Below are 24,561 nucleotides of genomic sequence, written 5' to 3' on the forward strand. Positions count from 1 at the left end.
GTTCCAAAAAAATAACCAAAAATAACGTTCTGTATAAGTTATTTTTAGGTAATTTAAAAATAACCACCCTACAACGTTATGGGAACGTTATTTTATGGTTTTGCAAAAATAAAACCTAAAAATAACGTTCCCAGAACGTTATTTTTTGGTTCCCAAAAAAAATAACCAAAATATAACCAAAAACTAACGTTAGGGGAACGTTCTGTGTTTGCTGGTAGATTACTCATAGTAGGCTTACCCGAAATGTTTTACTCCAAAACATTATAGCAAAAAACTTACATTCCACCCTAAAGGCACTACTTTTATTGTAGTCATAAGTAAAGTTAGTTTTTATGTCAAAATAATAACTTAATTTAGTTACGACTTAATGCGGAAATGGTAACGCAGCAACACGTGTATGAGGTGTCTTGTGGTAAAACTGCCGACCAATGGGATCTCTGGATCGGGATCCAGCTCCGCCCCTGGATCTAAATCCAACCCCGCCCCCTGGATGTCGCGTTCTGCAGTGAGGCGCTACTGCAAAATCACGCGAGAATTGTCCGCAGCTTTATTTTCTCTGGCCAGAACCGAGCTCGCGTGTGATGTGATTGTGTATTCTCGTTGTTTTTCTCTCTTGAGTGTTTTATTGAGAGTAAACAGAGTCTTGTCGCTGTGTATTTTAGTGTAAGTTATATCGATGATGAGAAATGAGATGGATGTGCTGTAAATCAGTAGGAAGTTGTCTGTCCATGCTGGATATTAATGATTTCACCACAGAAATCTCTCAGCTCAGAAAGAAATGGCGTTACTGGAGGGAAAGTTGAGGTCAAGAGGAGACGAAGAAGTGAAGAAAGAGGTTTGTACAGCTTAAACATCCTTTACCTAAAACACTCTGTCTGTTTGACAACATTAAATCATTTATAATTTATTTTTGTGTTGTCAGGATGTGGATGTGTTTTGTTGTGAATCTTCAGTGTATGTGACTGACGGGATCTCCACAGAATGTCGGGATCAAAGCTCATCAAAGTTCCTGCTGGACAAACTCTCGGAAGAGAAATCCAGACACACACAGGACTCAAAGCTTAGTCTCACTTTACTCTGTTATACTGAGTCAAAGCCCACAGACGCTCAGGACACTGCAGTGTGTGACAGTATTCAGGGTTTAAAGGATGAGGAATCTACTGATCAAACCTCCACAGAGTCTCTGGATTCTGCCTGTAACGCTGGAGAACAGCAGCAGATCCAGCAGACCACACTGAAGATGTGTTCAGTCAAACTGGTGGACTGCAGGAACCTGATAATGAAGATAAAAACGCAACCTATTGAAGAGGAAGATCGCACAGAGGACTTTATCCTGCCAGGTATGTCTCCACAAATGTTTTTTTTTTTTTATTTTTACAATTGATCTATATGGAAGCCTATTTCCGCCACATAAGAAAAAATCATGCTCTGGTAAATCATATTTATGAGATCAAAGTCAAAATGATGACATACTAAATCGTAATGATGAGATAAAAAGTCATAATTATGACTTTAAAAGTTGAATATACGAGTTAAAAAAGTAATAATTCTTATAGCGGCATTTACTACACGGAGCCGTAGTTCAATGAACAGGCGATTCATCCGCAATTATGAATGCGATATGTCCCCACTTGTCAGTGAACTACGGCTCTTTGTAGTAAATGCGCTCTATTTAAAAGCAGCTGATGGCGATTTATTACTAATCAAGGAACCTGCTTTACTGCTTTTACTTAATTAAAAGACAAAATTATGAGATGTACTTGAAAATTGGTAAAATACTATACAGTAGGAGTTAGTGATCGACCGATATATTGCCCGGCCGATACATCGGGGCGATTTTAGCAGGTTTTAGGTGTATCGGCATCGGCCGATACGCGGCATGCGTTCGCCGATAGTTTTTCCCCGGCATTAATTACAGATTAATGAGGGAAGAGGCGGGTCTTACGTTGTGGTAAGGGAAGTTAACATTTGCTTTGAAGAACCGGACTCCACTCGCTCACTCTCTCCTGTGTTTGTGCACCTCTCATCCTCAAACAAGGTCAGAGCAAGCACCCTCTTTTTAAAGTTTCTGCTAATATGACAGTTAATAGCAAAAGCAATATTTGATTGACAAGACAGCTGACTCGGTGGTTGCCTAGCAATATAAAAAGCCGCGTCGCACTGCTCTTTTTTTGCGGATTTAAAAGAGGAACTATATTGTATGGCGTAATAGCACTTATGGGAGTACTTCGACTCGGCGCAGTAACACCCTCCCTCTCCCATTATGAGAGGGAGAAGGGGAGCGGACTTTTTAGGCAAGTCGAAGTACTCCCAAAAGTTCTATTACGCCATACAATACAGTTCCTCTTTTAAATCCGCTTAGAAAAGCGCTACGTTTTATTTTGTACCACCAAACTTGCTCGTATAACTACTCGTCTTAAATAGGAAAAACGTTGATGTGTCTGGTCACCTCCAACTTCATCCCCGTTTGATACCATTGAATGAATGGGGCTAAGCTAAATGCTATCAAAGTGTCGCAGCGCGCTCCAGCGCTTACGTGCACGCACACAGATGATAGAGGGATGTATCAACTCTTCTTAGTTAAGGTAATAACATAGTTTAATATTGAAAATGAGTAGACTATTCCTTTAAATTCAATGTAGAGATATGCAGTATAGTCCTAATACGCTTTTAAATTATCATTAAAAAATGTAACCGTGTTTTTTAGCAGGTAGATCTTGTCAGCTTTATCATTTTAAAAGTAGATCACCACACAAAAAAGTCTGGACACCCCTGTTTTAGGCTAACCGTATGCACACGGCAGCTGTAACAAACACTGGTCATAGGATTAAATACTGCTGACGTTGTTCCGTGATTCCGTGGTATTTGTAGAAGTTTTATTCAGCGACCACCAGTCTGACGTTTGGACGCGTGCTCATAATGCCGCAAGCGAACGCAGGTCATGTGATCAGCCGAACAGCTGATCATAGCTGGACAGGATGGGTTTTTAATTCTCATCTCCATAAATATATATGTAGTAGTAAAAGGCTAAAAATCAATATCCATTGCTGATAGTTTCTCGTCATTGGGAAGAGCTCAGTTCATGGTTGCATACGTTCATGGTTGCATTTATTATAGGGCCCTAGTGTGTGAGGTACAGAAGTGGGGCAATGCGCATGTTATTCAGAATTCTTTTTTAGTTGTTTTTTGATCAGTATTGCTGTTTACATTTTCCTTGTCTTCTTATGAAAGATATTTGCTCTACAAGAGATTAAGTTAAGTGCACTAAAACTTAGACCTAAGCATTTAATAGGTTGTAAATAGTTGGTTACTTTCAAGGAAAAAGTAAAGTGTCCCCCTTGGTTGCTGCTACTGTGTGAAATAGTGTACTTATTAGGGCCCGAGCACCGAGGAGCAGGCCAGAATGGCCTGCACCGTGGGTGCAAAGCCCTATTGTTTTTGCTCAGTTTCATTTTCTTCTTCTTTTCCAAAATGAATCGCATTTTTGAGGGCCTAAACATGCTTGAAAACTCATGAAACTTTGCACACACGTCAGAAGTGACGAAAATTTACATGTGGTATAGGCGTCAGAAGTGGGTGTGTAGAAATGACTCAATATCGCCACCTGCAAAATTTCAAAAGAACAGCCCTCCCACTACGAAATTTGGTAGGGTCATCTATCACCTCAAGATTTACAAAAAAGTCCATTGGAACCAAGCTCTAAACCCCACAGGAAGTCGGAAATTTTTTATTTTCTCTGTAATTTCTGTGCAAATTTTGCCATTTTCAGGGTTCGTACTTTAACAAACTCCTCTTGGAGATTTTATTAGATCGTCATCATATTTGGTCAATCTCATCTAAAGGCCTTTGCGATGTAAAATTGCGGAGCTTTTGACTCTTCGTTAGGGGGTGTGTTCGTGGCGGCCTGACAAATTTCAGTGTTTTCGCCATGAAACAGGAAGTTGTTATAACTAAGGCATACAATGTCCAATCTGCCCCACGCTTCACATGTTTGATAAGAGTCTTGGCCTGAACACATTTCAATGCCAATATTCAGCTTCAGTCCTAGCGCCACCTAGATGCAGCAGGAAATGCCTTGTTTTACGCTGTGATTTACTGCTCTTAGAGATTCAATCAAATCATCATCATATCTGGTCAGACTGATCTTAAGCCCTTTGTGGTGATAAATTGCGAAGATCTTGACTTTTCGTTGAAGGGTGTGTCCGTGGCGGCCTGGCAAAGTGTGATGTTTCGCAATGAAACATGAAGTTGTTGTAATTCAGGCATACATTGTCCGATCTGCCCCCGACTTCACACGTTTGATTAGGGTTCTGGCCTGAACACATCAACATGGCATATTTCAGTAACACTCATAGCGACACCTAGAGGCAGCAGGAAATACCACGTTTTACACTGTGACTTACTGCTCTTAGAGATTTAACCATATCAACATCATATTTCATCAGTCTAATCTCAAGACCTTGTGTGATGATAAATAGCAACCACCTTGACTTTTAGTTAAAGGGCGTGTCCGTGGTGGTCTTGCAAAGTATTGACAAATGAATCGCAATTTTGACAGCCTAAACAAGCTAAAAAAGTCATGAAACTTTGCATACGTGTAAAATGTGATACATTTTTTTATTTGAAATAGGCTTTAGAACTGGAGGTGTAAAATGGCTCTACAGCGCCACCTACAAAAACTGAAGAGGGCAGCCCCCCCCCACGGTAAACATACAAATATGAAATGTGAAATGGATAATGTATCACCCCAAGATAGGGTTGGGCGATGTCCCCATAAATTGGCAGTTGACGATGGTTACGTAAACCATCGCGATGGACGATGATATCGTTAGGTGGGAGGGGGGTATTTTAATTTTTCGTTATTATTCGTTATTATATAATTATTATTCGTTATTTTACTTTATTACTTCCACTTAAGAAGACTTGTGCACTTTTTATTTTAATATATATTTTACATAAATACTATTCTGTACTTAAAATCTATTATTTTGTTATTTTACTATCCCAACTACTATAGGTTGCACATAAGGGGAAAAAGTAGCTTTAATCCACTGAAGAAGAGTTGTGCACTTTTAAGCACTTTTTAATCTCTTTACATAAATATTTTTTTCTATTTAAAAGCTATAATTTCGTTATTTTACTAACCCAACGACTCCTCCGCGCTTTCCAAATTTTGCACGTAAATATCTGCATATGTGCCACCAGTACTCCGTCAGAGAGCGGGTCTTCAGCACCGCGGGGAGCAGCCAGCACTTCAATCCGCAGCTTATTAAAACTAGACAAAGTGAACAGGGCCAGACACATCGAAATTTAAACGTGGTCTGTGTATGTAAATCCCGCGTTTCGGTCGGAGTGTTGTTCCCGTTTTCTTGTTCTTGACGTTCGCTGAATTCTGGGTTTATATCCTAATCTGCCGCTTCAGTGCAGTAGCTATAGCCTCAATGTAACAATGAGCACGATCTCCCGAGACACTACAATAGGCTACTAATAAATGATTAATATGGGCTGTTTTCTTGTACAAAATTAATTATTTTAAGATAAATGTACAACATGTAAAAAGACAAGATTCTAGCAATGTCAAGATTGGGCATGGGCATTTTCCAGTAACTTACTATTACCAGTAATTTACTATTACTTTTAATATTTAATTTTTCGAATATTTAAGCTCTTAAAGAACGAATATTCGTTTATTTAAATTATGTTAATTAAGACATGCGTGTTTTGTATTTTTCATTTTGTCATAATTTCACAGAAGGCTTAATTAGGAAATATCCACAACAAGCTAAACTTATATTCTGTATGTGTATATATATATATATATGTATGTATTTTTAAGTTGAAAACATTGTAAAAAAATATATTTTATTTATATATATTTTAAATTCTTCTTAAAAAATATCCTACAGAAAAAAATGCGTTAAAACTTAATGCGGAGCGAAGTCTAGTCAAATCCTTAGTTTCAAGTCGGTCGTTAGTATTAATTCATTACTGTTTGATCTTACATACATTATATTATACCAAATATTATACACTAACCCCAAATCTAAGCGAAGTTTGAGGACTTGCGAAGTTTAAAGTTTGAGGACTTGACAAAGTAGGCTATCATCATTTAAACAGACTCAAAACACCAAGAGCCCGGAGCAAATGAAAAAACACATCTACATAACCGACTGCTCAGTCGCCATTTAAATATCTTCTCAGTTTAGTTTGACATGTATTTGTGAATAAAGAAAACCGTATTTATCCTACCTGCTTCGGTGAAAGCCCGTTCTTCTGACTAGATACAATAATGCTTTGCTTTAAACTGCCATGTGCAGTTATCCGGTTCATTTTCAAAAGAGCACCGCATATAATAAATGTTCTCCGTTTCATTTCGTTCTCCGTGTCTGTCTCCTTATTAACAAAATAAAGTAGACTTTATAACAGAAAGCTTACAAATCTCTCATGATGTGTTGATTCGGGCGGCGGAGAAGCACGTTTAATAACACGTCGTCAGGGCCGGATTAACATAAGGGCTAGGTGGGGCTGAAGCCCCAGGGCCCGCGGGATTAGGGGGCCCGTGATTGGCTGGAGGAAATGAGATTGTCAAATCATAGGTGGTTGATTTGTGTATAATAAAATAACAAGACGTTATTAGAAAATGTGACTTGAATGATATAATTCACCGCCCAATCAAATTAACTCTACAATTTGCGCCATGACGTTGGGAAACGTCTCTTTTCGTTATGCTTTCATGAACATTGTAGCGCTATAAAACTCTCGCTGGAGCAATAGTTACGCCCCTCTCTTGCAGACAGACCCATCTCCGCTGGAGTTCAAAAATGATGAAAAAAGTGATAGTGGTTCACAAAAAAAGGAAAAACAAGCTTCACCCCCCTGCCTCGTCCCCGATCCGCGTGTTTTATAAACTATATAATAGACTGCTGTGTTTTTTTTCTTCACAAAACAATATACTTTAGATATTATTTGATAGACTAGGATGTTTAAAATCTCTAGTGTAATGGACAGGACACATTAAAGGATCAAAGGTCTATTTATCTCCACATATATCATAAATATAAATTAGCATTATAACTTTTGAAGAGAAAATATAGGTGACAGGCATGGTTACGTTATAGGCTACATTTCCTACTATTTATATATTTGCATAGACGAGAGTATTTATATAACGGCAATGAAGCTCATATGGCAAGAAATATTCTCAAATAATTAAAATAACAGCATAATGACATGAATAAACAGACAAGGAAGCAAGATTTTCATGCAAATTGTATTATTATTACCGGAAAAACAGCATTATTACTGAAATAAACTCTAAATACGCCAAACACGCTGTTATAACTGCAACAAGTCTACATAAGCTCAATAACAATTGAAAAAAATCATTATTATTTCACAAAACGTTGTATGACAAACATTATATTTAAAGCAAATGTATTCTTTCAATCATTCAAGATCAACACATTATTCCATATTACTGAGCACGTTCGTCTCGCCTCGCTCTGTAATAATAGCGCTGATTGACAGGTGCGCTTCCCCGTCTATCAAACAGATCATTTTGTATAGTTCTCTTTAGAAAAATTAACCATAATTTTAACGGTTGACAAAGCGGTTTTTGTCAGATTGATTATGATTTGTATTACCTTAGTTTAACTAAAATGTCCATGGTTATGGATAGCCTATTGTTATAAGACAATATAAATTTGGTTACTGTTGTTTTACAAATAAAAACTAAAAGACTATGTTAGTATAATTAAACAATGGTAAAATTAATAGCATACTTTATGTATATGCAATGTATATAAACACGGTAGAATATTTAACAAGATGTTATACATATCATTTTTTTAACTCGTGGTAAGTGTTTTGCCTTAATTGCTTCATACTGGGATTAAACAAATAAGATTAAAGAAAAACTACTGAAAAACTTTATTTACATCCATTTAGAGCCAAATTACTGCATTTTTGTGTAAATCCGTGTTCATTCTGACCACAAAACATGCGCTATCACTTTAAATCAGCGCGTGCAGCTTGCGTGCCATACAGCAAAAATAGACTCGCTGCCGAAACGATCGCAGCACTGCTGCACCGCACCGCATCTGCAACGGATAGGACGGACCGCATACGTATGTGAAAGCTCTAACCTGTTAACATGGCTACGTAAAAAATTACGCACCGCAAACGGAGTATGTGTGAAACAGGCGTAAAGCTCTGCAATGCTTGAGAGGTAGTGTAGCCAAAATCACCTTGTATATCAGCTCTTCAATAAACTCTTCTAAAATAACAATTATAGCATTTATGTAATTGTAAATGCAGTGTAAATGTAGGCTATTAATAACCCTCATGCTATCAACATGAGGGTGATGTTTTTGAACTAAACCTAAATAATTCATGGTTAAGTACTTATTGAGGAAGTATGACTGAAGTAGGAGTAATGTTTTTGCTGATTTTTGGCAACCTTTATGTTTTTGAGTTCATATCTGGAGTAAATGCACTACATAGAGTACAAATGTTTTATCAATAAAATGTTCCCAAAATCTGTGCAGTTGAGGGTTACTGTGTTAAATAGCCTGAACTCTTTAGTGTGCAAAAATAATAATAATAAATAATGATAAAGAAAAACATTAATTAAATACATTGATTAATAACAATAAAAAATATGTAGGCTATTGCGGTAGAAGACTGGCTTGGCAATCAGATGAAGGGGGGCCTTTGGTGTTTGCTATAGCCCCAGGGCCCAAAGTCCTCTTAATCCGGGCCTGCACGTCGTGAGCCCTCACTGAGCCAGTGGCCAAATACGGCGCGGCGCGGACAAACCCGGAGATAAAAGGAAAAACTTAAATTCGTCTGCAATCTGCATTGCCAAACAATCAGAAATACATACAAATTAATGTTCATGTATATTTTACATTTAAGTCTGTAAAAGACAGTATAGATGAAGTGAAAAAGCATCAAATAAGTTGTTACCCTTTGGTGGCACATTAAAAACAAACAAACATTCGAATAGCATTTTTTAAATTCGAATTATTATTGCCATTCGAATATCCGTGCCCATCCCTAGTCAAGATCAAATGCCTGACAGGATATTTTCACAGACTAACACACGTCACGTCTCAGGCATAGACTACAGTATTTAAAATAGCATATACGCATTAGTTATATTTTCTATTTAATTTATAGAGCAATTCACGCAAAGATATTAGGTTAACTATAGTCTATATAGAAGAGAGTAAGTGTATGTCGACTCGCAGCGGAGTGGGGAGGGGGCGTGGCATCACGATGGTGACTCTCCATCGTGATGTCAGTCAACCATCACGATGGACGAGGATATCGTCTATCGGCACAACCCTACCCCAAGACCTACACAAAAAGTCTCTTGGAGCCAAGCTCTAAACCCCACAGGAAGTCAGCCATTTTTAATTTTCTCTAGTTTGAGTGCAATTTTTGCCATTTCCAGGCTTCATACTTTAACGAACTCCTCTTACAGATTTCATTAGATTAAAACCATATTTGGTCTGTGTCATCTTAAGGCCTTAGCGATGCTAAATTGTGGAGATTTTGACTTTTTGTTGGAGGGTGTGTCCATGGTGGCCTGCCAAATTTCTGCTTTTCGCCATAAAACAGGAAGTTGTTCTAACTCAGGCTTACACTTATTAACACTAAAATTCATATCCCCACTATTCACAGTTTTTCCTAAGGCCATCGGGTGGCGGTGCTCATACGTGCGAGGGCCCTTCCATCGCTGCATGCAGCTTTCATTTTGACTTTGATTTTATCTTAAACTGATGATTTACCATAGCATGATTGTTTATGTGGGGGAAATCGGCTTTTATACATGTGAGTAGCTGTTTTATTAAACATGGTTTAAAGTTACAAACTCACTAACGAAAATACCCCTTATAAATGTAAGGACTAATCTTTAATAATTATTGAGTAACAGGCATGTATGCTTTAAAAAAGACACATAGAAAATGCTTTTTCTTATTCTATAAGTGTAAGCAACAAGGACTGTGAAAATATTTTCGTACAAATACAAAATGGTCTACAGTATTTGACTCCCCTCTACAAAATAGTGGATCAGCGACTGCAGTGCATTTCATATTTTGTCTTTGATCACTAGTTATGTTTCTATTTATTCTAATAAAAAGTTACATTTTTTAAAAATGTTTAGCTGTGTACATTTTCAAAATTACATTTTATTTGACGTGTTATGACTCGGCTGTAATAACAGGACTGACACCTGTCTTCTGTGTCTGTGTGAATTAAAAAAAACAGAATCTCACTTCATCCTTTGTGTATAACTGTAAAAAGAGATTTTAATTATATGTTTATTACAGATGTGAAGAGTGATACATGTTCTGATGAAGGAAGGTCCTCAACATCAAAAGAGCGACTGGCAGCACAAACTCAAGAGAAGAAACTTCATTCAGAAAAGCACAGAGAGAAGAAGAAGAAGTTTCACTGTGAGCATTGTGGGAAGAATTTTGTCTACTTATCTCAGCTTAAAGCCCACATGAGGACACACAGTGATGAAAAGCCTTTCTGTTGCACTGAATGTGGCAATTACTACAGGACCAAATATAGTCTTAATGCTCATAAGAGAATTCACACAGGAGAAAAAGCGTACAAGTGCAGCGAATCTGAAAAAACTATGGATTCAGGTTCATTAAAATCACACCAGAATATTCACTCTAAAGAGAAACTATATCAATGTTCACACTGTGATAAACGTTTTCATCTAAAATATCTTCTGATATGCCATCAGAGAGTTCACACTGGAGAGAAACCTCATCACTGTAGTGTTTGTGGGAAGAGTTTTCATCAGCGTTCCCAATTAGTGTCACACCAGAGAACTCATACAGGTGAAAAACCTTACAAATGTCCTCATTGTGAGAAGATGTTTGCTCGACAAGATGTCCTGAGAACCCATCAGAGAGTTCATACAGGAGAAAAACCTTACGTCTGCTCTTACTGTGGAAAAAGCTTCTCTGATCCATCTCATTTCAGAGTTCATCAGAGAGTTCACACAGGAGAAAAACCTTACGTCTGCTCTCAATGTGAAAAAAGCTTCTCTGATCCATCTCATTTCAGAGTTCATCAGAGAGTTCACGCAGGAGAAAAACCTTACGTCTGCTCTCACTGTGAAAAAAGCTTCTCTGATAAATCTCAGTTCAAAGTTCATCTGAGAGTTCACACTGGAGAGAAACCGTATCCCTGTAATGTTTGTGGGAAGAGTTTTAATCAACGTTTCAACTTAGTGACACACCAGAGAACTCATACAGGTGAAAAACCTTACAAATGTCCTCATTGTGAAAAGACGTTTGCTCAACAATATGGTATGACAATCCATCAGAGAGTTCATACAGGAGAAAAACCTTACGTCTGCTCTCACTGTGGAAAAAGCTTCTCTGATCAATCTCATTTCAGAGTTCATCTGAGAATTCACACAGGAGAGAAACCGTATCACTGTAATGTTTGTGAGAAGAGTTTTAATCAACGTTTCAACTTAGTGACACACCAGAGAACTCATACAGGAGAAAAACCTTACGTCTGCTCTCACTGTGGAAAAAGCTTTTCTAAGCAATCTCATCTCAGAGTTCATCTGAGAGTTCACACTGGAGAGAAACCTTACGTCTGCTCTCACTGTGGAAAACGCTTCTCTGATGGATCTCAATTAAGAGTTCATGAGAGAGTTCACACTGGAGAAAAACCTTACGTCTGCTCTCACTGTGGAAAACGCTTCTCTGATGGATCTCAATTCAGAGTTCATGAGAGAATTCACACAGGAGAAAAACCTTACGTCTGCTCTCACTGTGGGAAACACTTCTCTGATGGATCTCATTTCAGAATTCATCTGAGAGTTCACACAGGAGAAAAACCTTATCACTGTAATCTTTGTGGGAAGAGTTTCAGTCAAAAAAAGTTTTTAGTGAAACACCAGCGAATTCACACTTTATAAATGCTTTCAGTTGGATAAGATGTTTGCTCGACAAGATGGTCTGAGAATCCATCAGAGGGTTCATACAGGAGAAGAACATTATCACTGCCATCATTGTTAGGGTGGCCATTCATGCCAGTTCCGCCGGACACGTCCCGAACATGTTTTCGGGTTCGTTCTCCAGAAGTCGCGTTGGTCGACCGCATACGTCATCAAGGTTTAATATTTCGGGTTTAATTTCAGAAAAGCAACTGTTACATTTCAAGGTAAGAATGAAACTACAATGACTGTATGTCTTAAAAGAAATAAATCTTAATTTTCTAATGTATTTTAACTGAAATGTGATGACGTATGCGGTCGAGCAACGCGACTTCCGGAGAACGAACCCGAAAACATGTTCGGGACGTGTCCGGCGGAACTGGCACGAATGGCCACCCTAATCATTGTGGAAAGAGCTTCTCTACTTAATCACATTTCAGTGTTCATCAGAGAGTTCACACCGGTGAGAAACCTTATCACTGTAGTGTTTATGGAAAGAGTTTTAGGCAACAGGCTACCTTATTAAAACACCAGGTAACTCGTACAAAGAGTTAAATTGCTTTTATTGTTGTAAGACATTTGCTTGATGAGATTTGCCTGAAGATTTATCAGTTCAATTCAATTTTATTTATTTTTCACTTTTAACAATTGTTCATCATACAAAAGCAGCTTCACATGAAATACAAAAAAGAAAACTTAAAAAGCAAAGAACAACAGAGCATGGCAGTTTTAAATCTAGTTTAGGATGGCGTATTAGAAGTTACATGGAGTCATTTTCAGCTGAGCGTCATGAACAAACCCTGGAGAAGTGCATTCGGCACAGAAATACTCTGTAACACACCCAACTGCTTTTTTGACACTTTGCCTACATGTAGCATGAGGAAGCAACTCTATAACTGTGTTAATTAGTCAGAATGCATAAAATACTTTTGAACCATCCCTTTAAAGTCTTACAAAAAAAATGGATGTGTTTGTGTGCTCGGTTCCGGACAAACTTACTACTTTATAACTGAATTACAAGAATAGGATAGGGCCTAGAATTGATCCCTGTGGTACACCATATTTAACCTGAGAGTAACATGATTTTTCCTCAATTACGTAATTAAAGTGATAGCCCGGTTTAGATCTTATTTATTAATGTCGACTCAATTTTCTAGTCTATCAAGTAGGATTGTGGGGAAGGTTGTGCTAAGGTCTAGTAATATAAGGATCAAGATTGCCCAAGGATCAGATGCTAATAGTAGGTCTTTTGTGACTCTAAGCTAGCCTGGCTAACACCAGACCAGTCTCGTAGAGAATGAGATGTGGTCTGGGAACCACATGCTCATTTTCTCGTATCTGAGGCATTGTTTACGAATGTCCAGAGCCATTGATTGGGCGCTACAAATGTCTATCAAATGCATCTGTAGGTAAACTACAGGCATAATGACAATATGATATTAATAAATACCACTTACCATTTATAAGTTAAATGGACTTCGTCAACGACGATGCCTAGCAGGCTGGTCCTATAAAACTCTGTGGCTATCATGTCTTGCCTTATCCAGACATCCTTCTTATATATGAAATTGTTTAACGCCAAAAGTTGCTCTTTTAAAAAAACTACTTAGAACACTATCTAAGGCTGCATTGAAAAGTAACTTCGCATCTGCTGCCTTGTTGGATAAACAACACTGCTTTGGTGTGTCGCATAGACGTTGTCATCGTCTTGCTGCCCCCACCCCGTTCTGTGATTTGGTTCCCTATGTCAGGGAAAATAGGTCCATGGTTTCCATGCTAGACTTGCAGTGTGAATAAATTTGCATGCAAGGCAGCATGGGGAAACCCAGGCTAACTCAAAGCATCACTGTTTCTGTGATATGGTGGGGCCTAAACCCTAAATTTTTTTATACATACTATTATTCTCTAAGAATGTGCACAGTTCTCTAGCCACTACTGCGCTGGTAAACTTGATCAATCAGTTTGTTCATCTGCATTTTCTAGATCAGATTCGGGCTTTTATTAATAAGGCAATAAAGGCGAAATTATCTCCTTTCACCAGCGTTGCCAGGTCCGTTATGACACGCGTTATGATCAGGAGCAGGATCAGGTGGTCTGTTGGTCATAATGGGTTTATTCTGTCTGATGATATGGACGTTTTTGTATTATAAACAGAGATCAAAGTGTTCTAAATCGTAATGCATTCCAGTTTGTCAGACTCATCCTTATGTTGTTTAAAACCTGTATGAATTTCTTTTTTCTGATAAACACAAAATTAGATTTTTTTATAAATGATGGAAAACACACAGCTAATTGTAACAATTGACTTCCATAGTAGGAAAAAAATATGATGGAATTCAATGGGTACTGTCAACTGCTTGCTTACAATTATTTATCAAAATGTCTATGTCAGTTCTCACATCACTTCCAGAATATTTGTTTTCCTACTGTGGAAGTCAATGGTTGCAGCAGCTGTGTGCTTACTATCATTTATCAAAATTATTCTGTCAACTGTTTCGTTTGATAACTTAAATAAGTATCTGTGATTTTTTTTTTTTTTTTACCCCCTATCTTCATTACTGCTTGTTCTTTAGTATCTTCAGATTTAGTAACTTACTTATCCACACTTAATAAAAGGCTTGTAATGCAGGTAACACATCCTCTCAGCATGTCATACCCATCAAAATGTGCTGCCACACTTAATAAAAGGCTTGTAACAAAGCTGTTTAAAGCTGTGAACTGTGAGATTGGACTGTGATTACGAAATGTTTGGCAGACAGATTTCACTACTGGACTGAGCATTAACTGAGAGCCTCCCTTATTATAAAGCACCTGCCTGCTTGCGTTTTGCCCAAAGAATAAAAGGGGATAACATGTTTTATATTGTTGTGTGTGTTTTTATTATTGAAATGAAGAATTGTTTAATTGCCATCCTGGTGTCTTGCTCTCTGTTGCTCTTTGGTTCGGCCATTACAGTGGTGGCAGTGTAACATACACTGTAAAAAATGTCTGTAGAAATTACAGTATTAATGGGTATTACTGGCAGCTGGCTGCCAGTAACTTACTGTAGATTTTACATTTATGTTATTTACTGGCAACATTTTGTTCAAAGTTAAATGAACATGAAACATTTTCAGACTTTATCTTCTACAGTAAGTTACTGGCAACCAGCTGCAAAATTACAGCAAATTTTTTACAGTGTAGGCACAATATATTAGACTTATAAAGAGAATGGATGCGTCGTGTGCTCGGCACACGGTGAGTTTCATCCATCCGGCGGCTTGCTGAGACTTAGTAAAATACAATCTTTAAAATACAGTTATCGTGTGTGTGTGTGCGTGTGTTTGGGGGCTGTTTACACTTGGTATTGAGATGTGTTTTCGTCGATCGGATCACAAGTGGACGAGAGAGACACATTACGTTTACACCTGGTATTTAAATCCGTCTCTTTTGTCCACTTTCGACCGCTTCTGTGCTGAATACTATGAGGGGGTGGTCTGTGAGACGGTGGGCGAATCTCTCTGCTGTCATTCAAACCCGAGCGGGAGTAATTATGAGTTTATATGGCGCAAACTAATATTATGTCGGAGTGCACTGCTTGTTTAGCAAGTAAACATGCTGCACAGTGTTTTGTACATGAGTATTTAAGAGCTTTCTTTGAATTTTCAGCGCAATTGATGAAATAGGTTCGCGCAACTTTCACACGCTTTCAAAACGAAACTACGGAGATCAGCCGCTTTTGTTTTATCAATTAAAGGCTAAAAATAGCGCTGTTCACCGAATGTTCACGCCAGAAGTCAAAAAAGACGTAAAACTTGTGTTTAATACCTCAGATTAGATAAATGGGCGGAGAGAAGGCGGTCGCGTGTGGCTGTTCGAACGCATTCAACCACATGTGCGTTCCGCAACTCCAAAGCGATCCGATCGAAAGTGGTTTTGACCACCTCTGGATGTGGTTGAAAGTGGTCGAAAGTGGACGAGCTCAAAACGTTTTGAACACCGTTTACACCTGGCATTAACGTCGTCCACTTGTGATCCGATCGACGAAAACACATGTTAATGCCAAGTGTAAACAGCCTCAAAGACGCGTTTCATCCATCTGCTTCACCAATGGATTAACTCAGTTTGCGAGTAAGTTACAGTGTTTCTGTGAACTTAAATATATTAAGGTATTGAGTGTTTTTAAAGACTTTTAATATAGTGCAACGTTTATGGTGCTTTTATAACACCTTGTCCTTTTAATAGCTTGTCAGTAACACCATGGCTAATGCACAGTATCGGAAATGTATCAGTCATGTTGTCGGTCCTCGATCTGATACCAATCCATCCAAAAATCCCTGGATTAGCCCCCATACTGAACCAGAATATCGGATCGGGAAATCCCTAATATTTATTATTTTTCATTTGTAGAGTATACAGGTGCTGGTCATATAATTAGAAATCAAAAAGTTGATTTATTTCACCAATTTCATTCAAAAAGTGAAACTTGTATATTATATTTATTCATTGCACACAGATTGATATATTTCAAAATTTAATTTCTTTTAATTTTGCACATTAATAGAGAGGCGAAGGGAAGGAAAAGATGTGGTAGAAAAAAGTGTACAAGCAAAAGGGATAACAGCACCCTGGAGAGGATTGTGAAATAAAACCCATTCAAAAATGTGTGGGAGATTTACAATGCTGCTGGAAATGTATGCTAGACCTGGGTTTCGCTGTCGCATTCCAAGTGTCAAGCCACTCTTGAACAACGGACAGTGTCATAAGCGTCTCCCCTGGGCTAAAGACAAAAAGGACTGGAATGCTGCTTAGTGGTCCAAAATTATGTTCTTTGATGAAAGTACATTTTGCATTTCCTTTGGAAATCAGGGTCCCAGAGTCTGGAGGAAGACTGGAAAGGCACACAATCCACGTTGCTTGAGGTCCAGTATAAAGTTTTCACAATCAGTGATGGTTTGGGGTGCCATGTCATCTGCTGATGATGGTCCACTGTGTTTTCTGAGGTCCAAGGTCAACGCAGCCGTATACCAGGAAGTTTTAGAGCACTTCATGCTTCCTGTTGCTGAGCAACTTTATGGAGATGCAGATTTGGATTTGACACATGCACACAGTGTACCTGGTTTAAGGACCATGGTATCCTTGTTCTTAATTGGCCAGCAAACTCGCCTGACCTTAAGCCCATAGAAAATCTATGGGGTAATGTGAAGAGGAAGATGCGATATGCCAGACCCAACAATGCAGAAGAGGCCACTATCAGAGGAACCTGGGCTCTCACAACACCTGAGCAGTGCCACAGGCTGATCGACTCCATGCCACACCGCATTGCCGCAGTAATTCAGACAAAAGGAGACCCAACTAACTATCGAGTGCTGTACATGCTCATATACTTTTCATTTGGCTAAGATCTCTTAAAATCCTTTTTTTATTGGTCTTAAGTAATATTCTAATTTTCTGAGATACTGATTTTGGGATTCTTCTTAGTTGTCAGTTATAATCATCAAAATCAAAAGAAATAAAGATTTGAAAGTGTATCGGTCTGTGTGTAATGAATGAATATAGTAAAAGAAGTTTGGCTTTTTGAATTGGAATTAGTGAAATAAATCAACTTTTTGATGATGTTCTAATTACATGACCAGCACCTGTTTATCTTGCGTTGAACACACAAACAATTTAACACGGTGCCACCTAAAGGCTATTTTATATTTCACTAAAATGCATGCAATAGTTTGTGTGCATGCAAAATACTTTTTTGTATTAACAAAAGTCCCTTCAGAAGCTCCGTACCTGTGAAAAAGGAAAATATCCAGTCCACAATCGGTTAAAAATCAGCCACTTTATGTCTTTTTTCCTGAATTTATTTGTAAAAATTTGGTAGTTTTGATCAGTGCTGAGGTTGATTAACAGATTTATGCAAAAAAAGTAAAAAAAAAATAATCTAATACATTTTTACAGCAGTTTCATTTTTTTGGAAAAGGTTTTATCTACGAACAACACAAAAGGGTAGTGAATTTGCCCACAGTGTATTGTTGAGGCATTGAAAAATTTCCAAAATATATCTCAATATAAGATTTGTCACCAAAAATATTTCCATTTGCTGAAAAAGAAGAGAAAGTTAAACCCCCATAAACCCCATAGTGGATGAAAACATCCTCAACAACACATTAATGTTGATATGAGTCACGAGAATGTGGTAAAACACTAAACTGCCATTGTCTGTGTTTGGTAAAATAACCCTGCCAAACCTGCTCCTATGTCAGATGAAGTTGATGACCATTGAGCACAACTAAGATTATTCAATAAACCATCTTTATTTAAATCAATATCACTTTGTATCCTGCCTGCTGTTTTCCCCTTCATTTCTGTATCTGCCTTGTTGATTTCAAGTGTTAACTCTCAAAACAGAGAGATTTGACTACAGATTTTGTGATTTCCTGACAGGCGGGGAGATATAGTGAAACTCAAGAGAGAGAGAGAAAGAGAGGAACACATTAACACATATCATTTACCCTCAAATTATTATTATTTTGTCTTTATTATAATTACGGATACATTTCTATTCACTGTGTTTTAATCCCATTTTCTTTGGTCAAACGTTTTACTTTACCTTCTTTGACTTTGTGTCAAATGCCTTTCTTACAAAAAGTTAGATTTCAATGAGCTTCACCATTCAAAATCATTCCTAAAACCTTTTTTTATATCTCAAAATAATAAGGAAGTTGGCAACCCTTCTATTAACAGCGGGTGCATACAGAGCAGTTGTCAGCTTAGCACACCATCAAAACACATCAAATAATTGGATTTAAACCATGTTTTTGCTCCAGACTCACTTCATAACATAAGTTGAGTTTTTTAAATATCCACGTGATATGTGGCTTTGGATAACAAAATGAGACAAAAAAATACTCTTTTTCTGGTATTCTGAACAGGGCTTAAAGCTATATGTCATTAGCATTGCATTATAAATATATAGTATTGTTATGAAAATAACCGACATGACTGAAATATACAGATTAATGACGTGTTCTTCTCTCTCCAGTACAGCAGGGGGCACGCTGCAGCTTTTTAATCCACAGATAAACCCACTGAGGAAAGAAGAGAAGTAACGCGTTCACCGGTTGTGGCTAGAAGGGATACAGCAGTGGCCAAAATCTCGCCGAAGGAGCACTGTTTTCATCCTAATCCTACCCACAAACCTAACCCTAAAACCAAAATCTCGCGAGAATGTTCCGTAGCTGTATTCCCTCTAGCCTTTTTGCGTATCCTCATTGTTTTTCTCTCTTGGGTGTTTTATTGAGAGTAAATAGAGTATTGTCGCTGTGTATTTTAGTGTATATCGATGATGAGAAATGAAATGGATATGATGTGCTGTAAATCAGTTGGAACTGATCTGTCCATGCTGGATATTGATGATTTCATTACAGAAATCTCTGTGCTGAAGAAAGAAATGGCGTTACTGGAGGCAAAGTTGAGGTCAAGAGGAGATGAAGAAGTGAAGAGAGAGGTTTGTACAGCTTAAACATCCTTTACCTGAAACACTCTGTCTGTTTGACAACATTAAATCATTTATAATTTAATTTTGTGTTGTCAGGATGTGGATGTGTTTTGTTGTGAATCTTCAGTGTATGTGACTGACGGGATCTCCCCAGAATGTCGGGATCAAAGCTCATCACAGTTACTGCTGGACAAACTCTCTGAAGAGAAATCCAGACACACACAGGACTCAGAGTTTAATCTCACTTTACTCTGTTATACTGAATCAAAGCCCACAGACGCTCAGGACACTGCAGTGTGTGACAGTATTCAATGTTTAAAGGATGAGGAATCTACTGATCAAACCTCCACAGAGTCTCTGGATTCTGCCTGTAACGCTGGAGAACAGCAGCAGATCCAGCAGACCACACTGAAAATGGAGATAAAAATAGAACCTATTGAAGAGGAAGAGGACTTTATTCTGCCAGGTATGTCTCCACAATTATTGTTGTATTTTTTTTTACAATTTAGATCCATATGGAAGCGTATTCCCGCCATATAAGAAAAAAAATCATGCTCTGGTAAATCATATTTATGAGATATAAAGTTAAAATGATTACATACTAAATCTTAATAATGAGATAAAAGTCCTTATTTCATTAAAAGTTGAATATATGAGTTATGAAGTAATAATTATTATATTAAAAGTAGGCCTGCAGGATTAATTCCATGCGATTGTCACGCGCATCTTGTCAGTAAAGCAGGTTTCTTGATTAGTAATAAATCGCCATCAGCTGCTTTCAGATGGAGCGGCATTTACTACACAGAGCCGTAGTTCACTGAAAAGCAGGAAAGTATTGCATTCATAATTATAATCGCAGGCAATTCATCCGTGATTATGAATGCGATATGTCAAGCAGCCCTAATTAAAAGTCCAAATTAAGAGATGTAAAATTCTAGCCTGGGTGCCTGCCGAACTTAGCCCCGCCCACTTCATTTCAGGTTGGGAAGTTTGGTCTGGCATCGCTCCGTTGTGGCGCAACTATGCTCGACCCAAAGCTGGTCGAACCAATCAAGTTGTCAGGCAGGCTTTATACGATGATGGACAGATGATCAACAGTGAGTAATCAAACGCGTCACCAAAGAGCACTTGTGTTGAATCAGTTTGCAACAAAGACGGCTGCTGCTGGAGAATTGAGATGTGAAGATTTTGCCATCGAGTCTGTTCTGAACAGCGCGATGAAGGCATTTGTTGATTGAAAAGATGGTTTTGCCGTCCCTACTACGGGATTGCAACTCGGCGTGCACGACAACGTGGATATAACTAGCTGTCATTGCCAGCTTGGAAGCACGTGGATGAAGTTCATTTAACCTCTTATGAAATGGCTGAGGTTGCAAAAAATATTGAATAAAAGGATACAATAGGGCTGTGCAAAAAAATCGACTGCGATTATCATGCGCGTGTCATCAGTAAAGCCAGTTCCATGATTAGAAGTAAATCGCCATCAGCTGCTTTCAGATGGAGCGGCATTTATTACACAGACCCGTAGTTCACAGAGAATCAAGACAAAATCGCAAAGATTATCGGAGTCGATTTTCCTCGATTATGAACCCGATTTTGCCTAGGGTCTGTGTAATAAATGCCGCTCCATCTGAAAGCAGCTGATGGCGATTTATTTCTAATCACGGAACTGGCTTTACTGATGACACACGTATGATAATCGCAGTCGATTTTTGGCACAGCCCTAGGGTATGATTAATTGTGAGCAGTGTGTATTGGAGAAAAATATTTCTCGCATAATGAGATTTTCCCCCATTTAAAATTATTATTCTCCAATGAAAATGGATTTTTGTAGATTTTTTAAATAAAAGATCAAAAACATTAATGATGCATATTTATTTTCACAGCATTCTTTGATCATATTTACAAAGGGTATGAATAATTTTGAGCATGACTGTATATTTTTTTAATGTTTAGCTGCTGCGTACATTTTTTTTTTATTTGACGTGTTATGTAATAACAGGACTGACAGTTGTCTTTTGTCTCTGTGTGAATATAGAAAAAGATACAGAATCAATTCATCCTTTGTGCATAAGAGTAAAAAGAGAATTTAATTGTATGTTTATTACAGATGAGAAGAGTGATTCATGTTCTGATGAAGGAAGGTCCTCCACATCAAAAGAGCGACTGACAGCACAAACTCAAAAGAAGAAACTTTATTCAGAAGAGCAAAGAGAGATGTTATTTCACTGTGAGCATTGTGGGAAGAATTTTGTCCACTTGTCTCAGCTTAAAGGCCACATGAGGACACACGGTGATGAAAAGCCTTTCTGTTGCACTGAATGTGCCGGATGTTTCAGAACCAAATATAGTCTTGATGTTCATAAGAGAATTCACACAGGAGAAAATGCATACAAGTGCAGTGAATCTGAAAACACTAGGGATTCAGGTTCATTACAACCACACCAGAATATTCACTCTAAAGAGAAACTATATCAATGTTCACACTGTGATAAACGTTTTCATCTGAAATCTCTTCAGATACGCCATGAAAAAATTCACACTGGAGAGAAACCTTATCACTGTAGTGTTTGTGGGAAGAGCTTCAATCAACGTTTCAACTTAGTGTTACACCAGAGAACTCATACAGGTGAAAAACCTTACAAATGCTCTCAGTGTGATAAGACGTTTGCTTCATCAAGTAACTTAAATGCCCATCAGAAAGTTCATACTGGAGAGAAACCTCATCACTGTAGTGATTGTGGGAAGAGTTTTATTCAACGTTTAAATTTAGTGTCACACCAAAGAATTCATACAGGTGAAAGACTTTATAAATGCTTTCAGTGTGAGAAGACGTTTACTCAACTAGATGTCCTGAGAACCCATCAGAGAGTTCATACAGGAGAAAAACCTTTCGTCTGCTCTCACTGTGGAAAAAGCTTCTCTGATCGAGCTCATTTCAGAGTTCATCTGAGAATTCACACAGGAGAAAAACCTTACGTCTGCTCTTACTGTGGAAAAAGCTTCTATGATCGATCTCATTTCAGAATTCATCAGAGAGTTCACACTGGAGAGAAACCTTATCACTGTAATGTTTGTGGGAAGAGTTTCAGTCGAAATGACATTTTAGTGAAACACCAGAGAATTCATACAGGTGAAAAACCTTACAAATGCTCCCAGTGTGATAAGACGTTTGCTCGACAAGATAACCTGAGAACCCATCAGAGAGTTCATACAGGAGTAAAACCTTAGAGTAGAACCTTAAAACTGTACTGTTTGTGGGAAGAGTTTTAATCAAAATGGCGATTTAGTGACACACCAGAGAACTCATACAGATGAAAACCCTTACAAATGCTCTCAGTGTGAGCAGACGTTTGCTTGATCATATTTGCCTGAAGATCCATCAGTTCAATTCAATTTTATTTATTTATCACTTTTAACAATTGTTCAACATACAAAAACAGCTTCCCATGAAATACAAACAAAGAAAACTTAGAAAAGCAAAGAACAACAGAGCATGGCAGTTTTAAATATAGTTTAGGATGGAGTATTAGAAGTTACATGGAGTCATTTCTTATTAAATAATGTACAACTACTTTATTACAAGAAGAGGATAGGGCCTAGAATTGATCCCTGTGGTACACCATATTTAACCTAAGAGTTACATGATTTTTCCTCATTTATGTAATTAAAGTGATAGACTTACCATCATTATCAAGATGTCGTCTTTATCATTTTTCACAATACTACCATAATATTTGTTTTCTTACTATGGAAGTCAATGGTTACAGCAGCTGTGTGCCTCCCATCATTTATCAAAATTATTGTGTTAACAGTTTCGTTTTATAACTTAAGCTGTGACCCCCCCCTCATCTTCTTTACTGATAGTTCGTCAGTAACTTCAGATTTAGTAACTTTATTTAAAAAGTGAAAGAACTATTTTTGCAAATTAATGTACTATATATTAATTTGCAGAGTTACTTCTGTAAAAATCAAATGTGGACATTATATCTGATTTCAACAACGGATGATTTAAACTGATTTCCAGCACAAATAAAAAACCCTGAGCTGCTCGTGAGGTCCAAGTGATTCCAGACATATAAAATCTAAACAAAATCAAATAACACATAAAGAAGCTGCCCAGCGGTCAAGGGAGGAATGGAAAGACTCTGTGGCTTTCTGAACCATTGAGATTTTAGCCACCAAGTACCTGTCGTGCAATCCTTTTGCTGGCTGGCACTGTACCCTTCAGAATGTGCTGCCACACTTAATAAAAGGCTTGTAACAATGCTGTATAAATCTGGGGACTGTTAGCCTGGCTAACACTAGACCAGTTTCATAGAGAATGAACCACATGTTAATTTTCTCGTATTTGAGGCGTGGTTTACGAATGTTTATTGGGTGCTACGAATGTCTATCAAATGCCTCTGTACTTAGCTCATAGCCAATCGGTGTGTCGCATAGACGTCGTTATTGTCTTGTTGCCCCCTTCCCGTTCTGTGATTGGTTTCCTATTTCAGGGGCAAAATTGGTCCATAGTTTCCATCATAGACAGTAAAAGAAATGGACACAGCGACCCCATTGGATTCAACGGAGACAAGTGAAATTAATTAGAAGCCCGCACTTCCTGGGGGTCGGCGTACTGCGCAGACTCAAACTTAACTTGATGATGTAGATGTCACGTGAGCAACCTGTCTGACAATTGTAAGTCTTCTGATAGCTGTGCCAAGAGAAATCTGAATCACCCATAGACAGTTTCCCCCGTTGCTTTTATGGACTCTCTATGGGCTTCACCCTTTACTTTATGCCTCCACGTCCACTCGATTGCCTCATAGACAGTAAAGGATTTCCTGCGACCTTCTCTTCCTGTCCATAAAGTAATTTCTGTACTGTGCGACAGAGTCGCAATCGTTAGCCTGTTTTTACAAAAACTGCTTCTACTGGGCCATAACGTAAGATACAAGGTAACGGAGCATTTTATACATTTTCGTGTTTCTTTAGAAATAGGTAATGGACAAATGGAGTCTTTAAACGCCACAGATGTAGAGTAATGTCAAAGATGCGCTGTCAAAGTGATACCAAAATGAATGGGAGTCAATGGAATGCTAACAGCAGGTGGGGGTCTGCAAATCAA

At 38.0% G+C, this 24,561-nt stretch overlaps 1 protein-coding gene across 1 annotated transcript; it reads left to right on the forward strand.

Annotated features, from left to right (window-relative positions):
• The first annotated feature begins 315 nt into the window (after positions 1–315).
• Positions 316–23,793, forward strand: LOC129414264 (uncharacterized). Its single transcript, XM_073867383.1, is given in 10 exon segments — positions 316–835; positions 923–1,340; positions 10,338–11,952; positions 11,954–12,054; positions 16,826–16,883; positions 17,184–17,322; positions 19,284–19,457; positions 19,545–19,914; positions 21,559–22,673; positions 22,675–23,793. Coding segments are annotated over 10 exon segments (4,182 nt in total). The 5' UTR covers positions 316–778; the 3' UTR covers positions 22,810–23,793.
• The last annotated feature ends 768 nt before the right edge of the window (positions 23,794–24,561 follow it).

This window comes from Misgurnus anguillicaudatus, chromosome 5 (genome assembly GCF_027580225.2).
Source record: "Misgurnus anguillicaudatus chromosome 5, ASM2758022v2, whole genome shotgun sequence".
NCBI lineage: Eukaryota > Metazoa > Chordata > Actinopteri > Cypriniformes > Cobitidae > Misgurnus > Misgurnus anguillicaudatus.